At 40.4% G+C, this 24,372-nt stretch overlaps 1 protein-coding gene and 1 long non-coding RNA gene across 3 annotated transcripts; both read right to left on the minus strand.

Moving 5' to 3' along the window:
• Window positions 1–756: 756 nt before the first annotated feature.
• Window positions 757–6,870, minus strand: LOC128996765 (CDK-activating kinase assembly factor MAT1-like). 2 transcript variants are annotated; one of them, XM_054422219.1, is made up of 3 exons: window positions 6,163–6,870; window positions 4,898–5,022; window positions 757–2,135 (listed from the first exon to the last, which is right to left on the minus strand). In XM_054422219.1, the coding sequence occupies exons 1-3, from the start codon at window positions 6,189–6,191 to the stop codon at window positions 1,309–1,311; spliced, it is 981 nt and encodes a 326-aa protein (XP_054278194.1). In that variant the 5' UTR covers window positions 6,192–6,870; the 3' UTR covers window positions 757–1,308. The 2 variants fall into 2 exon arrangements, with proteins under 2 accessions (XP_054278194.1, XP_054278195.1); XM_054422220.1 differs by lacking the exon at window positions 6,163–6,870 and adding an exon at window positions 5,890–5,991.
• Window positions 6,871–11,369: 4,499 nt separating this feature from the next.
• LOC128996766 (uncharacterized) lies at window positions 11,370–14,971 on the minus strand. Its single transcript, XR_008491062.1, has 4 exons — window positions 14,917–14,971; window positions 13,770–13,889; window positions 13,183–13,284; window positions 11,370–11,540 (listed from the first exon to the last, which is right to left on the minus strand). It is a non-coding gene; the product is annotated as an uncharacterized LOC128996766 (long non-coding RNA).
• Between the last annotated feature and the right edge of the window lie 9,401 nt (window positions 14,972–24,372).

Below are 24,372 nucleotides of genomic sequence, written 5' to 3' on the forward strand. Positions count from 1 at the left end.
CTCTAATTTTGACTCAAATGTGAGTGAAATTTGTGGTACAGAATCAAGTGACCTTTGTGGATTTGTTACTTTAGCCAGGATCATTAAAGCCCAATAAAACAAACAATTGGACAGCTGGGTTCAGTTTCCTTACCACCAAAAAGTGCTTGCTTTTTCTCAGGATTGAACTAGCAACCTTTAATTAATTATTAGGCAATCAGGAACACCATTCAGATATCCATATTTATGTTAATGGTGGATAAAACAGAATTGTATATTACAGACTGAACTTCAAAAGTGAGTAATTGGTTTGGAATCTGAACTTATGATTTGTATGAATATTGAGCAATTTTAAAACTATCCGTAGGTAATGAAATAAATGTATGTATTCTTAATCAGAAATCACTTTATTTTAACAAAACTACAATTTTTTCTTTATAAATTGATAAGAATAATACATTTTTATCACAGGATCTATTGTACAACAGTCTACAAATTACATTTATTACATATTAAGATTATTTTTAATTTTTACATAATATTTGTGTTTGAATTGAAAATTATTGAGCGAAAAATCAAAAAGTAAAAATATGTGAATGAATAGCAAAGATTGGCAAAATACAGAGACTAATTTAAACCAATTCATAATTTAGTTGTAAAAGAAAAAAGAGTGTAATATTTGAAACTAAAAAAAAATGTAATACATTTCTATAACATAGGATACTCGATGAAAAGTATTTACAAAATAAAATACAATATTTTATATTGAACAAGGTATTTACATGACTTAATATACACTGTAAAATCCTAATTCAAACTTGTCTTTGACATTGAATTATCAACTTTGATAACTGTTTACAAATAACATAACTGATGAGTTGTGAGTATAAAACAAGAATATCAACGTAAATCATAAAAACCCAAAATAACAAAAAAGAAATTGGTAGACCTAAAACAGTTGTAAATATAAACACCACAATTACTGTAAATAATATTAATTTTATGATCCAAAACTTTCATGTAAATTAAAAACGATGAAATTAAAAGTTGTAATCATTAGATATATTCCGTCTTGAACTAATTCAATAATCGACAATCATTTAACCACATGGGAAAAATATCAAAGAAAATGATTGACAGTTTTTACGATCACTTCAAAACCGACTTTGACGGGCTGTCTTAAACTTGGCAGCAAATTACAAGTATGAAACAAAATGTCCAAGGTTTGAATCCATCAGCCTTTCCTCGTTCTCGTGGTAAGTTTGAACAGTAAACCGTTCATTCCACAAGATCCACAATTGAGTCACTCTCCACAATATTCACCTCCTGCTATGTAGCGTTATCTGGTCTGTTCGGTGTGAGGAAAAGACCATCCAGTGAGTCTTGCAGCGCTCGCATACAAGCGTACTTGGCTGTGAACCCCCCGGCTCGCTGGTCTAAAGTTTCCGCACGGGTGTTATCGATAAAACCTGATTCTAAATCACTCCACAAAGGTAAACTCGGTCCCTCAATGGTCAATTTGAGGGGAGTGTACACGTAAGGAGGTGCTTCTTCCATCCGAGGAATAGGTGCGTACCCGGTATTGTGTCTACTAAACTTAATACCTGTGGAGAATTGACTAGCTTTGGGCAACTGAGGTTTATTCTCGTCTTCTTTTGCAGCGAGACTGTTTTGAGCGAAAGTGCTCAGAATGTGTTTGGCATCGGCGTTTGAAAACATTAATTCGTCAATCAAAGCTTCCTTCTCTTTGATTTTCTTCTTTTTCAGTTCCTGCTCCTCTTTGATGAGTTCTCTTTTCCTCAGCTCGTCGACATGTTTCTCTTCCTCAAGCAGTTCTTCCAGCTCCAATTCTTCTTTGCCTATTTTTATTTTATTTTTCAATATAATATCTCTATTGTCTTTTTTATACTGATCTATCTTTCGGTTCATTTCCTGCACATTCTGGTTGTTGACTAGATTATAGATTATAGTTTCGATCTCCTCGAGGTAGTCGTTATATTCTCTGAGTGTAGCAAAATCATCTTCCTTTTTGTTGTAGTCTCTGAGAACTCGTTTGCGTATTTCTACCTCTTTTTCGACTCCTGAATCTTCAAATAATTGGATTCGGAAGTTGCTCCGCTTGAGAGGTATGTTACATTCAGGACAGCTTCCAGAACCTGTAAAACATTTAACAGAAGTTTGAATCGAGATATATAGAAAATACATCTTTCACGAGAATTTTGAAGCTTACATAAGTTTTAACCATACCTTTTACCTGACCTACTCATCAAACTGACTCCGTTCATGCCAGCTGACTGTCTAAACGGGAATGTATTCAGGCAAAAAACTACATTGCTGTGTTTACAGAGTAAGGACAACACAGTAAAAAAATCTTTTTCGTTACGAACGTCTGTCTGTCTATGTCCAACAGAAAACATGACAACCAGGGTTGCAACCTTAGGTTAGGGAAAAATCGGGACATGGCCCCCCTCCCCCCGTATTAACATAGGCTTAAGTGCAGGCATAAGGAACCGAAATTGAATTGTCCCAGCAGAATCGGGACGAGTAGCAACCCTGAAGTCAACCCAACTTGCAGCAAACCTGCTTTCTAAAAAATATCCAGTTGCTTCAGTAGTTTTTATTTTAATTAAAGAGGTCCAAAATTAAAATGAAATTCTAACTTATACCAAGGCCACACTAAAAAAACAGGCCGTAATGCTCGTCAAGCATGACGTCACGATAGAAGACGGCAATGACGTAATTAAGGTTATATTTTTGTTTTCCATGAAAAGATTAAAACAAGCAGCTGATCACAAACGGCAAAAATACGTCATTGCCGTCTTCTATCGTGACGTCATGCTAGACGAGCATTACGGCCTGTTTTTTTAGTGTGGCCTTGCTTATACCCACTTATCTGAATACTCTCCTCAAACAGTGAGGGTAGCTGCTACACTAAAATATCAAGCAAATGGGATTTTAATATAATTTTGAATTATTACTAATTACTATGAAACAAAGATATTAGCCGAATTTAATCAAGATAGGCACCCTTAATCAAGCAATCCACAGTGATTCAGTTAGGAAATTGAATATCTTGATAACCAAAAGGTATAAAAAAATAGTAGTGTAATGTATACCACCATGCTTATCCAAACCACCTATTGAGGAAAAAGGTTGCAGTACATTTCAATTTAAAAAAAAGGGTTAGACTTTCATAAGCGGTATCTCAAACAACCTAATTAAAATAGAACTTAAATATATCCATACATCAATCGCTTTAAGTGTTTTGATGTTTCAATATTTTCTATTGTAATAATAATAATAATAAAAAAACTAACAAAAAAACTTGAATATATTTACATTCACATTCCTGGATACAATGCCTATGTTGCATTAACAAAATGCATGAAAGAATCCTGTTTACCCATTTTAACATCTTTTCTACAAGATATTCACACAGGTGCTCTGCCAAATAGTCGAACCGGATGCCCGTCTTTAGCGATTGCTTGACAGACTGCAATGAACTCTCTATTGTTTGGGTGTTAGCGCCGGTTAACAGATCTAAGAAATTCTTACTATGGTTGACGTTAAAGTGTATGGAACCTTTATCAGTCTGACCAAAGTAGGACTTCCATAGATCTGTTACAGTAATCGTTTCCAGGAGTATATGCTTCATTATCAGGGGAATAATTGATACGGCATCGCTTTTTTGGTCCGGACAAAACTCCAGTAATTTTAGTATTTTGTGAAGATTGTTAACTTTGACTCCCCTTGATGTCCTTAAATTATCCCTTTCAGATTTTTTTTTTAATTTTTAATTTTTTTTTAATTACCGGTATCAGTTTGGTTTGGGAATCAATTCCAGTTTTTGTAGGTATTTCGACTAAGATCGTCTTTTAAACTAATTTCATTTGATTTCCAAAAGTTGAACGACATTTTGGAAACAAAATAATAGGCTAATTGTTTATTTTATAAATATTCATCTATAGGTTTAACACAAACGTTTTATTCACATAACTATGTTTCAAGATCACTTTATAGTAACTAATATTTATTGATTACTTATATAGAAATGGCGATTTATATATCGATATATTTAAGCCCTTTTAAACTCCCCTTGTCTCTTTAAATATGAACTTTAGGGTGGTTTTTAAGGCTAAAAGAGATTTTCAGTACCGGTAACCCAAGTGATGGAATTAGGCCCAAAGAAGTTTTTAACTTATTCAGCACATTCCCTGTACCTAAGTTTAAGGTAAGGACGGTATGTGAGTATATCTTCTTAGTTCCTGTGTACCTTCACTGCTCACTGGCATCATTTGTGAACAGAGTAGTGCCATTTGCTGATAAGTAGGCCTACTCTTTGCTGTGTGCTGTGTGTCTAAAAAATCTTTTAAATTATTTAATCTCCCACTACTAGCAAGATAAGCTCAGTGATATGTTTTTGACTAAAAGAAACATAACGGCTACAGAGATTAATCGCCAGATGACTGAAGATTAGGGTCCTAATGCAATAACAGAAGGTGAATGCAGAAATAGATAAACTTAAGGGAGTTAAAGTGTCCACAAAAATGTCCATTTAGAAGGAATTATGTTTTTCTGGTGAAAAGCCAGACTTCTGACAGAAGATTACAAAGAAAAAAGGTTTACACAATCATTTTTACACAAACTCATTTCTGCACTACACCTTCACTCAATGCATTAGGGTCATAACATTCAGTCATCCAAAAATTAATGGATAGGTAACTTTTAAGGTTCTTGTGGTATGACGTTAGTAAGTGGCAAGCCACCTTGTTGTGGTGTACACATGAACTACGGAGCTGTACGTAAAAATGGCTCTAGCTTCAAGACTCCCCTTGTAGTAATGATTAAAAATACCATAATATGGATCGTAAGGCCTATTCAGATTATAATTTATAACCGTTGTAGGGTGATTACTTACCTTTCAAGAACAGGAGATCCACGCAGCTTTCACATAGAGCATGGCCGCACGAGTTTACCATCAGTTTCAGAGAAGGATTGCGATATTTGGTAGTTTTGCATCTTGGACAGACCTGGTCATCCATTCTAGAAACAAACAATTGAGACTCAGTAAGTTAACTAAGTTAAGTTAGAGTTAGGCTACCGGTATGTCAAAATTTTCAATTAAATAACTTAAGTTAGACCTAACTTAAGCCTAAACTTATTGTAGGCTATGTAACTTAGCCTAAGTTAAGAAAAAATGGTGCAATTAATATTGCAATTCAATTGACAATAACTTATTGCTGGAATTAAGTTCAACTTGAGCCAGCCTATTTCACACTAGGCTACCTACGCTAAATTGTTAGTCATAACTTAGCGCTAGCTTGATAAGGTTAAAAATTTGACTGATTGAAAATAACGATAGGCCCCTACCTAGTTTAAAACTTGATACTGTTAACTTAAGCCTAATACTGTTCTATGAAATTGCGACCATACAAAGTAGGTATTTTAAGCCAAAAATGTAGGCCTAAGTCACAATAGAAATGATAGGGTCGGATAACTAAGTTATGGGGCATGTTAGTCTAATGTGAAACCTAGCCTAGTGTTGATTGGTAAGTGCAAGGTAGGACTAGGCCTAGTAACTAATAAGGGGGACAGGTTTAAAAAAGGGGTCTGCACTTAGGCTATAAAGAAATAATTTAACTTAGGCTATGTATTTGGCCAAACTTTCAACATTAGACTCAACAATGTATGTAGGCCTATGTGCCTCTTAGTGTACCGGTAATTACTAATGTGGATTAACTTATATGAATAAGCCTATATGAAAAGTAAAAGCCGTTGGTTCAGAATAGTTGTTTATGACATAAAAATTATATAAGAAGTATCCAACCTTATTAACCTGTAACTTAGGGCCTATTATAACCTGACGATTTAGGCCTAGTAATGCATTGCAATTGCGAAGATAAAACTTACTTGATATCAGTGGTGATTACGAGCCTGTAAGAATAAAATCACTGAAGGCTTCAAAAAATATGCTAACTTAATGTTTTTTAGTTAAAAAATTCAATCTTAAATGCATAATTATACATGTTCATAATAATTCCATAACAAACAAAACAATTATGGTTCGAATCTAAACAACATATTTTTTTTTTTTTTTCTTTCTTATTCTGAGCTCTTAAGGCTCAAGGCTTGGATAATTGCTCCACGCAGCCTGTTCGATGTCTAATGTTAACTATTACTCACTGAATCCTTCTGTGGTTGTCTTTGGGCATTTGACACTTTCTGTAACAAAGGTTAGGTTATGTTAGTTACACAGTTTACATTAATGTTGTTATTATTTTGATTGTTATGTTTCTTTTTTTTGTTACGGAGCACACAATGGTTTTTTGAGGTTTGTTACGTTATTTTTTTTTTCATAGATGTGTAAAACAGATAGGAAATCTAGGGTTCCTGGGATTTTGGGAAGGGAGAGAAGGTATCTTCTTCGCCTGGGGCCCGTCAGGCTTGCCTAACCCAGAAATGGGGAGGGGGGCCACGGATGAAGAATCCCAAGAATGGACAACATAAATGTGACAATTATGTACAGTTGGTGTTTGGAAGGTTTCTTGTTTCTTTAAAGTCTCTTATTTATTTCTTTCAAATATATGTTAATTTCCTTATAAATTTTGTCGTTTTTGGAGCTGAGTGCTGCTGCAAGGTTAGTCTTATACTCTTTGTAGATTTCTTTTAGACAAGATTTCCTGAAGACTTCATAGCTTGGGCATTCCCAAAATAGATGCTGGAGAGTTTCTTCTTGGCCTAACGTGCATCGAAGGCAAAGTGGTGTAAAATACATGTTCTTAGAGTGTAAATGTTTGTTGAAGTTGGCATGACCTAGTCTGAGTTTGCAAATGTTGATTATTTCGTTTCGCTGTAATTTGGATTCATAGAACCATGGTCTTTTGGGAATTTCCTTTTGAATTATCTTGTGCCACTGGGCTTTGGCTGAGAACAAAATTGTATTGCTGTAAACTTCTCTATGTCTTTTCTTCCTGTACGATTTGAAGTCATTGAAAGGAACGTGTACATCCGTAACAGATTCCCCATCATTAGCTGCCCGTTTAGCCAATTGATCAGCCATCTCATTATTTTGAATGCCTATGTGACTAGGTACCCAGTGGAGTACATAGCGTTTTGGGCTTTGCTGGGCTTTGGAGATAATTTTGTAGATAATATCATCACTTGTTCTGGAGTGTTTATAGTTTTCAATTGCTGAAATAGCTGATTGAGAGTCAGAGAAAATAATAATATTTTGGTTTTGCAATGTCTCACTGAAGACAATGCTTTTATATATGGCATATAATTCGGCAGAATAATTTGACATGATGTTATTCAATTTGTACGTGTAGCTCGTGAGTAGTTGCGGGATGTAGAAGGCTGCGCCAACTGTGGATGCTGTTTTTGATCGGCCGCGATGGGGGGAGGACTCGTAGTAGGACGATGACGTCATTAATTAGTTCAAATTTGCTCCACAAGTGGCGCGCCAGACGGACCCGGGATGGAATGGGCACACGGGAGGGACTAAGGCTAAAGGTGTAGTGACGTCATATCTCTTGAGGCAACACGATTAGCGTAACGAACCGATGCGATTTCAGCGGCGTTCGTGGCATAATTGGTAGCGTTTCGGATTGGTGTTCAGGAGGTCCCGGGTTCGAATCTCACTGGCGGCACCAACTTTTTGTCAACAAATGTTTCATATCAGCAAGTTTGGTTGGTTAGGTTAGGTTATGACAGTTTAATTTTATAATACTAAATTTTAAAATTAATTTTATAAAATAAAAATTATAAGTAATCATTAGTTAGATTTTTATCTTGTATAGTTTTTATATTATCAGCAAGTCTGTTTGGTTAGGTTATGTTATGACAGTTTAATTTTAAAAATTAAAAATTTATTTTATAATTTTAAAACAATATTTTATAATTAAAAAGTTATTTTTATAACTAAAAATAAAAAAAAAATTATTAAAATTAGCAGTTCTAGCGGCGAACGCTGACACTACAAGATATGTTAGCCTTAGTCCCTCCCGTGTGCCCCACCGGACCCGGGATGAAGATGATGACGTCACCGTTTCTCGCGACTCGCGAGCGGAGAGAGCAGGCGTAATCAAATTCGTTTGCTACTTGATTTGTCAACTGTTGAGTTAGGTTAGGTTAAGAAGCATTAATTTACTTGCAATAAGGTTTTTTGTAATAATTAGGCCTACAGTTTGATTAATTAAGTTAAGTGGATGTTAGAACGTCAGTTTAACTCTTGAGAGTAATTAAGTGAACATAATTTATCGATGTAAATTAATTTAATAAGTTAAGTTAGCTCTTAAACTCAAGTAAGTTAGGCCTTAAAACTATTTTAACTGTGGGTGTGGGACATTTACATTAGTGAAGATATGACACTGTGACAAAACACCCTTAAATTTTAAATGATGTATGCATAACTTAGGGCCTAACGATTTCATTTCAATAACATCCAGTCAGTAACTTTAGTTGGTTACACTTAGAGCTATCCCAATTAATTTTGATAACTACTTGGCTGTAACCAGTAAAATAAAAAAACTAGGTTAACATTAAAAAACAAGCTCGAAGCCTTTGAATTAAGGCTATCTAACTTAGGCCTAGCTTATTCATTTGAGTTGTTAACAAATCAGTCGATAGATAAATCTAAAAACCTTGCCTACTTGGTCAGAATTGATCTGAAACTAAGATGCCAGATATAGTCTGTAGAAATACTGTAAGTTAGCATCTAATGTTCTAATAAAAAGCAAGCCTCGACTTGAAAACTAGGTTTGCTTTTATAGCAGTGAAAACCAGTTGAGTGTAGCAATCATGTTTCATGGTTTTTAATGAAACAATAAATATAAAAAAATGTTTATGGATATAATACAAAATACAAATGTTCCCACACACTGCACTGCTAGCCTTTACTACTTCCTTCAGCTCTTCCTACGTCGTGGACCTGTTTCCCTTCCTTCCCATGGCATTTTAGGATAGCCGATTCATTAATCTTAATGCCACAAACGGTTCCCACACTCAGCACCTTTACTACTTCCTTCACCACTTCCTACGTCGTGGACCTTCTCCCTTCCTTCCATGACCTTAATGTAACTGCCACAAACGGTTCCCACTCTGCACTGCTAGCCTTCACTACTTCCTTTTCCCCTTCCTACCTCGTGGACCTAATTCCCTCTTCCCTCCCTTCCCATAGCATTTTAGGATTGCCGATACATTAGTCTAACCAGGGCAGGGTTAAGGGTCAGTGAAATTCTGGTCAAACCCAAAAGCAGCGCCCCCTTTTTTCCTAGTGCGGGCGGGCGGTGGTTGGGGGGCACCCCTAAACCTCCGGTGCCCCTGGGCATATGCGCAGTCTGCCCGTTTATAAAAGTGGGCCTGAATCTAACTGACACAAAGGGTTCCCACACTCTGCACTACAATAGGTTGGTGTGTTGCTACAGAAAATAAAATGAGTGTTTTTTATTCAAATCTTGAACGCTTAATATGAAATAAACAAATTTGTCAAAACAAAAAAGTAAATCGGTTGGTGGTCTAGGTCTTATCAAGAGACCTGCGGTAACAGCTTATTCCCCATTTGGAAAATTCACTAAAATTAGGTGTAATGGCGGAGGCCGTATTAAATAAAAATAAGTAGTTTTTTAAACGATAAATACTTACCTTATACCATTGTCTATTGGATAATAGTCAAAGCTTATACCTAAATATTGAGAACTCACAGTACCTAAAATGTGCTGTGGTCAGGGAAATTAACAGAATTCTGTCAGGGAATTCTGTTAATACACTCACGTCACTTAAGATATTTTTGTGGGAACCCAGTTCAAATACCTTGGGAATTACTGGTAAAAGACTTAGGTCGGTATGATTTTACCTGTTCAAAGAGGCTTCCCAGGATTTGGGATGACAATTGATTGTACCCTTTTGAAATGAGCTGGTACATATTCCAGTCTTAACATTGTATTAAATAACATGGTAAAAACTTAATTCCTTTTTGTGGAAGCTCTATAAATATTTTGCCAGTTATGAGGTTGTAACCAGGAGCCTTGTCAGAATGAAGATCGTTGACGATGATTGATTTCACCTACGATGATATTTACTTCTGCAATGAGAAGTCAAGTTGTAATGGAGACTACAAATACTCAAATATCTCTTCCTCGTTGTTTACTTCTGCATTTGATTTGAACACATCCTCAAAGTATTGAGCAAAGGCTTCTCTGTGTTACATTTGGCCCAGGCAATTAGACTTTTAAAAAAAAGTTAATTTAAAGCTTAGGTCGTTTCATAACTCACCAGGAAATGCAGGCTCCCCCGGTGAAACAAGACGTCGCGAAATCTGCCAACTTACCAATATGGGAGCCGTGTTCGCGACTGGAATGCTATCCACCCCTTAGCAAAATATGATGCTATGTAATAGTAATTTTTAATTTGGGTAATCCGTTTGATATTAGAACAGTTTGACAACGAAACTTGTGTTTCCGTGACTGGAAAACTCTCCCCCCTCCCGATCTCTGATGTCAACATGACGTAGGAACCTGCTTGGGGGGGGGGGGGGTAGTTGTCCGGGGGACAGTCTTCCGGTGACCCACTCCCCATAGTGAATAATCTTAGGCTTCGTCATAGGTGATAGAGATCGGGTACTTCTCACTGATGTACTTCTCATACCAGTGATTATTGATATTATATAACAACCGCTTTAAATGTTAAGATGACCTATTAAAATGTTTATCAATTGGATTCCTGCTATTTTGCCAGATTCTTCTCAAAATATATCCATAAGCATTAAGCAATCAAACTACGTAAAACAGTTTAGGCTACTTACAGTATCCTCCAAAAGATTAAAAAGGAAATTTTGAATTTTTTTTTTCTCCGTTACCAATAATTGTACAAACACTTTAATGTACTAAATTATTTTTATATTTTTAAGCTATTCAAAATGGTTTAGAGAAGAATTGGGAATTTTTATGTTTTGAGGGTCAAAAATTAGAAAAACCCCATAACACCCTGTTCCCATAGTCTGATCGTGCTGGTTCGGGAACTCATTCAAGTTTATCCTGCCCTACACCTTCAAGCCAAATTTCATCAAAACCAGACAAAATGACTTGAGTTATCACGTTCACGGACACATATATAGTTGTTATATATATATAACAATTTGAATGAATAGTTTTTTTGGCCTCTAAGGACATCAAAATGAAAAAGTATATCAGTCCCGGGTCTAGGTCTGATCGTGCCACCTACAGTGATAGTTAATTCTCTTAATACATTCGATATGCTTGATAGGGTCACATAAATATATCTTAAGACTAATATTTTCTCACTACTTAAACCAAAAATAGCAATATAGGCCTACCTTGGACAAATTGTAAATATTAATCAATTGAAACAAAAGAGTTGTTGAAATATAGTTTTATTTATAAAACACACATATTTATTTTCCAAAGCTAGCTTTTAAAATTTAGGTGTTAATTTTGTAAAGTAAAATAATAAATTGTTAAATTAAAAATAACTATTCTTGGTCTTTGTTTCCAAGTGTTGGGTGTTGCTTGGCTCCAGTACCAGGAATATTGTCCCATTTGTTCCTAAAAAAAATTGAAAAACTATAGTACAATATGGCAATGTACATTGTTGTAACAATATTTTTGGTCTGTAGACTGGCATAGATTTAAAACATTGACAAATTGATCGGCTGTTGGCAAAATATTTTTCCTACAGTTACCTAACAATGTGCATGTTCTCTCACTGATTTTAGAAAGCAAAGTGGCCAATTCGCTCATCAGTGAGACAATGTTAACATTGTCTCACTCTAATTACTTTGTCTCAATCACTCCAGATTTGCAACGTGAAGGCACGAAATAGTGAGCGTGTAACATGCAGACAAGGTCGTATGCGCGCAATATACGTTGGCAGCACTGGCTGTAAATCAGCTGGTCAGCTGTTGTATCATTAAATGTAATATTAAAAGTTCACTTCTGTGTAAAAATATGTCACGTTTCTTTACCATTTATTTGTTTTATGGTAACTGTAGGAAAAATATAATGTACAACTCGAGTGCAAAGTGCAATTGCCTCACTCGAGAAACCATTCCACACTTGCCTACGGCTCGTGAGTAAGTATTTCTCTCGAGTGAGTCAATTGCTCCCTTTTCTCACTAGTTGCACAAATAACTATATTAGAGAGGAAGAAACAGAATAGACACATCTCTTCTGACTGCAACACTTGAAATAATTTTCACTCTGTAAAAAACATTCATCGTCAATTTTTTATGTTCTGGAACTTAAGTGTTATATTTTTCACTATGCCAAGTCATAAACTGTACCTATACAGTAGAACCTCGCTAATTCGAAAACCTATATAATTAGAAATGTTTGTCTGTTCCCCTCACAAAGCCTCTAAAATTAAAAAAAATAATATACCGATAGTACAAAGTAGTTTTAAGCTTAATACAGCCTCTACAATTTGAATTTTGTTGCCATAATTAAAACTGTTACTTCCAAAATTCGAAGTCAACCTCTACAATTCGAACTGCATTACCGTAAGACAAAAAATATCTTTGTTGAAACATGAACTGACAATCCGTCCCCCAAGATGTGTTCATTAGTCTCCATTCTCTCAAACTCCACACTTAAAACTGGGACCTCCACAATTCAAATTTTATTTTTCTGACCTCTATAAATCAAACTCTTTACATTTTAAACTTCCCATAGTTCGAAATATACGGTATTTTCTTTCCTCTGAAATTCGAATAAGCTAAGTTCTACTGTACTAAAGCCTGGTTTACACGGGTAGAGTTGTTGGTAGTGTAGAGTTTATAGTAGAGCTACTTTCTTGTCCACTCTACCGATTTTAAGCAAGCGACTGTTCACACATAGTAGAGTGTTGATGATAGTTTGTGAACTGTTTGTTCCACCTCCATTCCCAAAATAAGTGTTATAAACCAGTTACAGGATAGTGTCACTCTACCAGAAACTCTACTCTACTGCCGCGGATCTCATTTACACAAGTATAGTGTGCAGGAGAGTGACAATTTGCTAGTGGTGGGGGAAGTAGAGTAGAGCTACTATGCCACATGTTGCTAGTAACTCTACTCTACCACCTACTATCTACTATACTAGCTACTAGGCGCTAGTGGGTGTTTACACGGGTAGAGTTACTATACTAGAAACTCTACTCTACCCACAACTCTACCCGTGTAAACCAGGCTTTACCACTACTAAGACTTACCTTGTATTTGGCTCAGACCTCTTGAATTTGGCTTGTCCGAGCCAGTCTTTGATTAACTGCCTCTAACTCAGGGTCTGTCGCTTTAGCCGAAGATGCATGAGTCTAAACATAAAAATAACACAAATTTGTTAGTGATGGGTTGAATTATGATTAAGATCATAAAATCAAAAATAAATCTAAAAAAGTTGTTGGCATTAACAAATTTAGGTAAACATTTACTTTGATCCTCTATAGTCTATAGGCAGCCTACATATTTTTGAATGTGATGAGTGACTACCTGAAGAAACATTAAGAGGATAGCTTTGCAATAGCCTACAATTTTATTAAAATGGTAAATTAAATCTTCTCTAGCTGGAATAAACATGATTTAATTTTTCCCAAATACATGTTGGTACATAAAACTATAGGAAAGCCTCGACTGTCAGATGCTTCAGCAAAAATTGATAGCGGCTCTGACCATTGCAGTGATCTCGTATTTGATTGGCTAAGCCAAAAGGGATCCAGCAAGAGACTACCGTTGACTTATCACTATTGACATTAATGCACACATGGATATGATTACAAAATAATATATTAACTGTTCTTACCAAATAAGGTAATCTTGATTTAAAACAAAGATCAGAATTCAACACTCGTTTCTTCTTGAACCGTACTGATCAGATGTTACTTTTGATGCCTTGCATTTTGTTGAGCCACCTTCAAGGAATCTGTAACAAGACAATAATAACTTAGTGTAAGTTAAACATAAGTTATCGATTTTTTTTTGTCGAGGCATATAAATTTTAGGTAAAATGGTGGTCAAGTTCATCGGGTTAACATATATCATTTGTCTCAAAGAGGTGAAAGGTGAGTTAACTTAGTCTTAAAATTGATCAAGATAATGCTTTGACTTAATGTAACCAAACATGCATGTAGGCTAGCCATTTTTAATTCATTAACTAAGACATAGTTGGATGAGCCACTTCAGTAACTTTGTCGTTCTACAGCCAGTTTATACTGACACCCGCAGAGCTTCCTGGATCAAACTCGCTATCGGCTTAGTCATACAATTTATTCATCCTTCATCCATCCCTTGCGATCAAACTGTTTTATGCTAACTTACCGACAAGTGTTCGTGCCCTATATGTTACCTGAAACAATTTAAATGTGTATATACTTTGCGGAGCCTACTCTTAATTTTAGGCCCTGGTAATTTATTTTATAAAAGAACATTTGACGAGCCACTTGCATTTCATAAAATCTGAACCACATCCGTCAGTTAGGCCTACGATTAAAACCTAAGTTGTAACTTAATAGGCCTAAGTAAGTATTTGCCTATCTTCAAGACAGTTTGTATAAAGCACTGTCTTTATTTCCGAAAATACAATACAAAGTTTTAACAATTTCGCTACTGTTAGAATCGGCTCCGCATTACAAGACAGCAAAAAGCAGGCAGCTCCAGCAATACCTTTTTTAGGTGATGAGACCTTCATGAGGCTGAAAGTTCTAAATAACTTACTGTTGTAATGCCTTCAAATGCCAATTCAAACTATGAACACTATGCCTAACTGATAAATAAGTAGCAAATAACAAGTTAGTGTCAGTAACTTAGTAACAGAAATCTTGCAATAATAATACTGTTGTAAGTAATGCCAATTCAAACTATGAACTATGCCTAACTGATAAATAAGTAGCAAATAACAAGTAAGTGTCAGTAGTAACAGAAATCTTGCAATAATAATAAAAATACTCAACTGCAACTCTTGTCTTCTGCTGCACCGATCGATGTATAAACAAACATCAACAAAACATCAAGCCAAGCCTAACAAAAAGTAAAGTTGATGACGTCATAAGGTGTCGGCTGCCTGACTAGAGTGCTGCCCGTGGAACAAATTTGAACTAATTAATGACGTCATCGTCCTACTACGAGTCCTCCCCTCATTGCGACCGGTTTTCGGCCCATCTGTAAATATCTGTAGAAATTTGCTATAGGTTATGTTGGAAGTAATAAAATGTTGTTGTTTTAGGCTATAATTATTCTCCTCCTTTTTGTTTTTGTTTAATGTTGCATCATAGGTTGTTTTGCATAGAATCTTATCTTCTATCATAGAAATTGGTTTTATCATGTCATATTCGTTCATGATTCTAGGGATGTCATGAATATTAGGTGTTATGTTTGTTATTATTGCATTAGCAATACTAATGTACAAAGGCCAGTTCTTGTGAGCCCAATACTTATTGTTTATGGCCGTAGCATGCAGATAGAGTAGGTTGAAGTAGGCAGGATGGTCGCTATTTGTGAGAATTTTGTAGATAATCCTTTCAGTGATCATTATTCTTCTAGCAGTAAGTGGCAAATTGCTTGTTTCTGAGTGTAAGGCAATGATAGGCGTGGTTTTATAAGCACCTACTGATATTCGTAAAGCCTGATTTTGTATCATATCTAGTTTTTTCAGTGTACAATTGGCTGCATGTCCGAATATATAGCTTGCATATTCCAGTTTTGGTCTGACAAGGCTTTGGTAAATATCTAAGACAAAGCGTGGATGTGCACCTTTGTTCCCACATGATATTATTTTGAGTATGTTTAGGTCTTTCAAAGTTTGGTGATGGATGTTGTTGATGTGTTCTTTGAAAGTTAGTTTTCTATCTATTGTGATGCCTAACAGTCTGATGTGATCTTGTACAGGTATATTTTCATTGCAGATTGATAGATTTACAGTATTGTTATTGTAATTTCTACTTCTTGTAAAACAAATTGCTTTGCTTTTGTTTGGATTGACCTCTAAATTCAGTCCTGAAAAATACTTTTCCAGTTGCTCAAGTGAATTCTGGATGTCAGAGTTAGTGGTGTTAAGATCCTTATTGGAACTGTATATCACTATGTCATCAGCATATTGTAATGACTTGACATTAGAAGGTAATTCATCATTAATGTCTGAAATGTATAGGGCAAATAGGATAGGGCTGATGACACTGCCTTGCGGTAATCCCCTGCACGTAGTTCTGGTGTGATCGGAGCTGCTTGAACCCATGTTTATCGGTCTGTCTATGAGCCAGTTGTGACAATGATTTATGAACCGTTTTGGGATGCCAAATATGTACATTTTTCTCAAAACGTACTCCGGGAGTTTGTCGGAATCAAAAGTTATCATCATGAAGTTAGTGTTGATTACTTCCCTGTTTATGTACCTAGTGATACGCTTGGCATGAACTATGTGATAGACACAATTGCCCTCATTTATAAGTTCGTCTTCATTAATATCAGGCTCAACAAATATTACTCCGGTTACCTCAACCCGGGAGGCAGGTATGAAAACATTATAGTGTACTAGGTGGGGGGAGTCTACCAACTGGTTGGCTGAATGTGCATCTTTGCAAGTAACTACGACATTCTTTCCAGCTCGCTTTATGAAATCAATTTTTTCATGGTTATTTTTTATAATTTTTCCAACAGCAAAAGGGTTGATTTTGTTTTTATCCCTGCTTTGTACAATGACCTCAAAAGGTCCTTCATTGGTTAGATTATATTGTCTTTTACGTCTAGTATTTTGTTTTTTGTACCTGTTATCACCTGGGGGTAAGCTTTCTGTGACTGACTCTAAAGATTGCTTTCTCTTAAGAGGGTTATCTGTATTTGTTTCCATAGTGTCATTATCATTTTGGCCTTGGTGAAGGTTGATTATTGAGGCTACAGCTTCATTTGTTTCCTTTTGATATTCTGATGTTATCAAAAATGTCTCATCCGAGGATTGGGCAGATTGGGCTGAACCTGACCCTGACATGTTGTCAGGCCCAGCCAGGTGTTTTGTGTAAGGTGTTGTAAGCTAACTATGTGGTTATGATAGGCTAGGTCTAAAGTAAAAGACAGATAGAGAAATATTTAAGGTTAAATTAGGCTTAAAATACCACTTACCCACTTATTACATTACAGAATGTATTTAATGGATTGCATCGATGGAAACTATTGAAATAAAGTGGATGTGAAACAAAGAACTATATGTGGAAAAAAATATCCCCACTGCAGTGAACCTGCAGTTTAAACGAATTTGCATTTGCCTGATTAAATTTTTACTAAAATATCTCCATAAGATTGTCTCAACCATTTTGGTTTGTTTATACTCATAAACAAGCAAAGATTAACCTCTCCATAATAATAATACTGTACGGGAATTTGAAATTGGTGGCGAGAGGTAAGCGTAAGCCCCTCAGGGGGGATGTGGGCCCTTGTGGCACCCTTCCCTCAAGACCGCTGTGAGTCAGTTAATCTGTACTGTGTCCTTTAGTCACAGCCTACATGGGGTGCCACTGTTATCACTAAAGGCAGCGGATCTATGGTGGCAGAGTGAATGTCTGCCCTAGGGTCGGGGAGCAGCGACACTAGTATGACCTGAGGCCGAGGTGATGGACACCGGTCCGGGCTCAGTGTCAATTGAGCAGCAGGCGGAGTGAATGGATCACGGTAAGGCTGCTGCACTGCCCTCCAGTTCTGGTATGTGTGCAGCGGTGCTGGAGTAGGTATTGATGAGCGGAGTGTATGGAACACGGTACGGTCTTCAAACTGCTAACCTGGTATTGTTTCAGAAGCTATGATGTCTGCTAATCAAACTACGGAAACTACCCCAGGTGGGTCAGCGCCTAGGCGTGAATCCCACCCCTCCATCTTGGAGGGCTTGCCCATGGATTCTGGGGAGGGCAAATTATCAGACAATGTTTCAGAGACGAAGGTGGAGGGGGGCAAAAAGGCTTTTGCCAGGAGCTCCCTCATTGCTAGATCTCCACAAAATCTTGGTATCGACGACGTTAAAATGCTTGAGGAAGCACACAGGGCTTTGGCGGGTAGTGTGGCTGACTCAAGCGCCCATTCAAATCTAACCCTGGGCTCTACCTCTGAGGTGGTAACACCGGATCTGAGCGTAAAGACTCAGGCATGTGCAACTGTTCCAGAACAGGAGAGAAGACAACGGCCATCTTTACCCCCTAGTGTGTGAAGGACACAGGTCAGGGCAAGGAAGGAGGCTGAGGGTACTTGGCTTTCAAAAGCTGAGTACAAAAAATCCAAAGGGTTTGTCAACAAGCCCAAGAGGAAAAGGCAGGCTGAAACTCCTAGTCCTGCTGGAGGAGAGGGCTCTGGTATTTCTCCTATGCGTAGAGTTTCAGGTCCACCGCAGCAGCATCAGACTCAGCAGACCCCAAAGTGGCCAAGAAGGTGGGATGTCCCACCCCCGCCACCAAGGAGCACTGCAGAGGGCGATGCCAGCGAGGACTTGACCTTCAAGGACCAACTTTCGGGCTGGAAGATGGCGATTGTTCCGGAGAACTGTCCTGACGATAGGTTCACTGATGAACAATTTTGCTTGTTACAGGAGAAACTGTTTGAGATGGTTATTATGGCCGCCACTCCTCAGCAGATCCTGAAAACCTACAAGGACAAAGGTGCCCTCGCAGTCTTGTGCGGAAACGAGGAGACCAGAGATTGGCTCAAGGAGGTGGCTGTTGGTCTGGGTAACCGCAGGGGGCTCACGCTTGCATGGGTTCGTGGCCTGGGCGACCACGCGGACCCTAGCTCTCCCAGAGGGGAGGTAACTGCCCGGTGTCAGACCCGGCACTTCAGGTAGACCACAGTTATGGACGACTGGTAAGCGCCAGCCCCTTAGGGGGAGCCTCCAGTGACATTCCCTCCATTCAGGGTGGGGGGGGGGTGTTTAGCTCTCAGTGATGCCGTTAATTCCGCCTCTCCTCATCTACCTGTAACTGTGGTTGTGACTGAGTCCTACCTGTTGTGTTCGACTGACATTTTGTGAGGCATATCCTCGACTTTGGAAGTAGCCTCGTCCTGGGAGGTGAAATACCTAGCCCCCAGAGGGGAGGTAAATGCTCCGTGTTGGTATCGGCATTTTCAAGTTGGCCACAGACATGGTCGACTGGGCATCGGGTCCCAGTGACATTCCTTTATCCAGGATGGAGGGGTGTTTAGCTCTAGGAGAGATGGAAGTACATCATAATCTCTAACCTACCTGTGTCTGTGGTTCTTTGGGCTTCGGCCTGCTTGTTGTGTGCGACCAGCATTCAGTGGGCAAATCCTCGACTTTGGAAGTAACCTTTCCTGGAGGTGAAAACGGGCAAGTACCCGCAGCTCACGGGGACACTCAAGGGCAACGTAACTTTCCGCAGTGTGAGGGCAACGGTTTGTAGGTACTTATGCAAACCAATCCCTGTCTCTGAGCACGGACGGTATGGTTATCTTGAGTGTGGGGGGTTCTTCCCGGAACCTCAATTGAGTCAAGGGTGTCGCCACCTCTGGTGGATAGGTTCATCCGGGTGGGTCCCACTTCTATACCTGCCTCCTTTTGGGAAACCCTGATGGCCTGGCAGTGATGTTGGGTCTGACGGGCAAACGAAGTAGATCGGGTGCTGGGTCCGAGCCCGCCAGGGGTATCTGGGGATCTATCGCTCTAGTTATCTCTGGTTTCCCAGCAATGGGTAAGGCCTCGATCGGGCAGCGGTGTAAATGGGAGGTTGGGGTTCCCCCCGTCAGCGTGCTGATGGTCCCCTTCCTCCTGGCTATTGATGGCGGGTTCTGCCTGTCAGGGATTAGATAGGTCCCGAGTGTTGCTTGCACTAAATGCGTCGGGGCGCTCTACTATGGACCTCTAGGTTCCGACCTGGTGGAACCCAGGTGGAGTGACGCTTAAACAAGCAGCCGGAACCCCTGGTTAGGATTGAGGGGCAACCCTCTTTCCGAAGGGTCTGCTTCGGCAGCCGGCGAGCCTGATGACCTTAAGTCATCCGCCCATGATGTGCTAAAGGTTGATGCGTAAGCTTCGGCCTACATCATGGGGCCCGGGTATGTCCTGAAGGATAGGTACCGGGTAAGCAGTCAGGGGGCTTCGGCTCTCATGACAACAAATGTAAATGTAAATGTAATGTTGGTCTGGGTCCGGTGGGCGTGGGGGGGGGGGCCAAGTGTGATTGTGGGGGATCATAAAGATCTCCTGCGTACCACCAAGGTCCTTCTCCATACCGACTGGATCCTGGCCAGGAAAGATCCTAAAGAAATCTTTGAGTTTGTCCAGAAGCTGAATCCTGGACTGTCAACCAGAGACTGGAGAGTGGTCAGTTGCAAGCGAGAGGCGGAACACCAAACTCTGGTTCTGGCAATTGACTGCGGGAGTGCCAAGTTCCTGAGGGACAGGGGCTGGAGGATTTTCTTGGGTATAACAAGGGTTCAGCTCAAGGTTCTTTCAGGTGCTCCTGATGACGATCCGAATACTGCAGGCGAACCTACAGCACAGTAAAGCTGCCACTGCGGTACTCTGTGCGAGTACAGCGGGTGGGGCTTTTGACTTTGCCCTTATCCAGGAACCCTGGGTTAGAGACGGCAATATAACGGGAATGGGGGTCTTTAGGGGCCAGGTATTCTCGGCTCAGGTCCGGAATCCTAGAACCTGCATTTGGACTAGTAATGACACCATTTGTGTGCCGGTTCTGGAATTTTGTTCCAGAGACATCACGACGGTAGAGACCAAATGCAGGGAGTCCGGACGGCGTCTTCTACTTGCTTCAGTATATATGCCGCAAGATGAGCCCACGCAGCCTCCGCAAGAGGAAGTCAGGAAGCTGGTCGAGCACTCGGCCAGGACCGGCGACGACCTCGTGCTGGGCTGTGACTCCAACTCCCACAACACTGCTTGGGGGTGTAGGGATAATAACGCAAGAGGTAAGGCACTTCTTGAATACTTAGCCTCTAATGGTCTAATGATTGCTAATGTCGGTTCAGAACCAACTTTTCATAGCAGGGTTGGAGAATCTGTAATAGATCTTACTATAACCAACGTGGGGATCAGTCACAGAATTCTGGATTGGAGGGTATCTCAGGAACCTTCCCTCTCTGACCACAGACATATCATGTTCAACATTGGTAACTTTTCCTTGGAAAAGATTGAGTTCAGGAATCCCAGAAAGGCAGATTGGGATATGTACAGATCAACTCTTAAAGAGCGCATTGAATGCTTTGACACACAGTTCCCTTGGGTCAGAGACACCAACACGCTAGACCTTGCCTCTGGGAGCTTAGGCGAGGCCATTGTCACGTCCTTTGACGAGAGCTGCCCGCTAACGGTGAGGAAGCAGGGAAAAGTGAGTTGGTGGACCACAGAGCTCGCCAGCCTGAAAAAGAGAGTCAGGTCTCAGTTCAGGTGGGCGAAGAGGAAAAATAATTGGGATGGCTACCATAGATTGCTAACCCAATATAATATGGCTGTAAGGAGGGCCAAAAGGCTCTCCTGGAAACATTTCTGTAGCAAGCTAGAAAGTGTTAGAGATACATCTAGGATATACACTGTCCTAACAAAGGACAACTCCTCCAAGCTAGACCCCCTCAAGGAGCCTGGGGGAGATATGCTGTATGAACCTAAGGAAGTGCTAAAGCTCATGGCGGCCACCCACTTCCCTGGCTGCATAATCCCAAGCGAGCCATTGGTGCCGGAGGATGAGGATCAAGCTGTCGCAAGGGCAAACAACACTCGGTGGAGGGTTGCGTGCCACATTGTGACACACAGTCGTGTGAGATGGGCCATAGGGTCACTCATCCCATACAAATCACCTGGACCTGATGAGGTAAGACCTGTCTGTCTCCAGCAAGGTATCGATATATTACTTCCGGCAATGAGTAAGTTGTTCAGGGCCAGCTTCCCCCCACACATTCCCCCGGCCTGGAGCATCTCAAGGGTGGTTTTCATCCCAAAACCTGGTAAGGCAAGTTACACGGATCCCAAGTCCTTCCGTCCCATCTCTCTGTCCTCATTCCTGTTGAAGACCCTAGAGAAACTGGTGCTGAGGTATGTGGGGGACACAGTCCTCAGAGTCAATCCCCTACATAGAAACCAGCACGCCTATACCCCAGGAAGATCCTGTGACTCTGCCCTACATCACCTGGTAAGCAGAATCGACAAGGCGTTTGAGTTCAAGGAGATTGCCCTTGGGGCGTTCCTTGACATCCAGGGCGCCTTTGACAACACTGAAACCCAGGCTGTCATCAATGCTGCCACAGCTCGTGGATTCCATGAGGTGGTGTGCAGGTGGGTAGAGTCTCTACTTAAGAGGAGGAAGGTAAGACTCTCTCTTCACAATGAGGTTCTGGAGGCCAGGACCACACGTGGGTGTCCACAGGGGGGTGTACTCTCTCCTCTTCTCTGGAACCTTGTTGTGGACGACTTAATTAGATCTCTCAGTGATAGTGGTGTATTTGTTCAAGGATACGCGGACGACATTGTGATACTAGTTATGGGTAAATTCAATAACACGGTCTCCGACCTCATGAACACAGCCTTGAGGTCAGTTGGACAATGGTGCACAGAGGTAGGCCTTTCTATCAACCCCTCCAAAGTGGCGGATATCCCCTTCACAAGGAGGCGCGATCTAAATGGCATAGGACCTCTGAGACTACAAGACACAGTGCTTGAAATGCAGAATCAGGTAAAGTACCTGGGGGTGGTATTGGACCGAAAGCTGCAATGGGGGCCACAACTCCAAAAGGTCATTGATCGAGGTAAGTGGTCACTCATGGCCTGCAGACGGATGGTGGGAGGAACCTGGGGGCTCAAGCCGGCGCTCATGCACTGGCTATTTGTCTCCGTGGTAAGGCCCGCCATGACATACGGCTCACTCGAGTGGTGGCCCAAGATGGACTCAGTGTCGGCGGTGAGAGATCTGGCTGCCGTCCAAAGACTCGCCTGTCTCATCATCACGGGCGCAATGAGCAGCTGTCCGGGAGCCTCACTGGACTGCCTTCTCAACCTCACTCCGATCGACCTGTATGTCAAGGTCACTGCGAGGAGGACTGCCTACAGACTCCAGTGTGAAAACCTTTGGTTGGATGTTGGAGGATCCCGAGGTCACTCTCGGATCACTCAGCAGGTAAGAGGGGAGGTAATGGACATGCCCTCGGATCACATGCCGACTCGATTCTTCTTCGCCAGACCATTCACTGTCCTCCTTCCGTCCAGGGATGAGTGGATGTCCGGTGGGAATCCTCTTCCACAAGGCGACCTTGAATGGTATACTGATGGTTCTAAGGTAAGAAGTGGGACTGGGGCTGGAATTCATGGAGTGCAGAACGGGGTGGACATTTGTCTTCCTATGGGCACTCACCCAACTGTGTTCCAGGCCGAAATGACTGCGATTATGGTATGTGCTAGGGAAAACCTGAGGCTAGGCTTCAGGGACATCAACATTTCCATTTTTACAGACAGCCAGGCTGCGCTCAAAGCGCTTGACTCCTATGAATTCAATTCTAAGGTGGTCTGGGACTGCCTTTCTGCGGTATGTGACCTGGGCAGGCGCAACAAGGTAACGCTCTGTTGGGTTCCTGGGCACTCAGGGATAGAAGGGAATGAGGTGGCTGACAGGCTAGCAAATGTCGCGTCAGCCTCAGACTTCGTGGGACCACAGCCTTTCTGTGGAATCTCTCGTGGGCATGCATGTCACTCAGTCATGGCATGGGCTCAGGAGGAACACAGGAAAAGATGGGTTAGGCTTCAGCACCATAGGGTAAGTAAGCTCACCCTCTTCTCCCCTTCCCAGACGGTCGCCTCCAATGCCCTACGCTTGGACAGGAGGCGACTCAGACAGATCACAGGAATGGTCACTGGACATGGCTTTCTGAAATTACACCTGCATCGCTTGAGGATCCACATTGGTGACACTGCGTGTAGGAAATGTGGGCAATCAGAGGAGACTGCTGATCACCTACTCAACGACTGCACAGCTCTGAATGAGGTAAGGGACAGTACTCTTGGTGCAATGACAAGGGGCAGACACCTTCCTCAGGAGGAGGTCATTGACAGGATGCTGGAGTTCATTAAGCAACTCAGGTTTGACGGACTCTGAAGTACCATGTGGGGAGCGCAAAAAGCCCATCAGTGGCTGACGTGCAACAGGACAAGGTCCGCCCCTACAGAATCAATCAATCAATCAATCAATCATAAACAAGCAAAGATTAACCTCTCCATAATAATAATACTGTACGGGAATTTGAAATTTAAGATTTTTGATATTTTCCAAAAATCCAATTAATAACCATACAAAAACGGTCCAAACCAAAATTTTAAGCTCTAATGGCTTAAACTTAGATATAAATTAATTACGGCATTGCTAATTTTTATATTTAGTGGGTCAATAATAAAAAAAAACAATTTTTACCCGATAAAA

This window comes from Macrosteles quadrilineatus, unplaced genomic scaffold, assembly GCF_028750875.1.
Source record: "Macrosteles quadrilineatus isolate MER2022 unplaced genomic scaffold, UCM_ALF_1.0 Scaffold_6__1_contigs__length_79288215, whole genome shotgun sequence".
Classification (NCBI taxonomy): Eukaryota; Metazoa; Arthropoda; class Insecta; order Hemiptera; family Cicadellidae; genus Macrosteles; species Macrosteles quadrilineatus.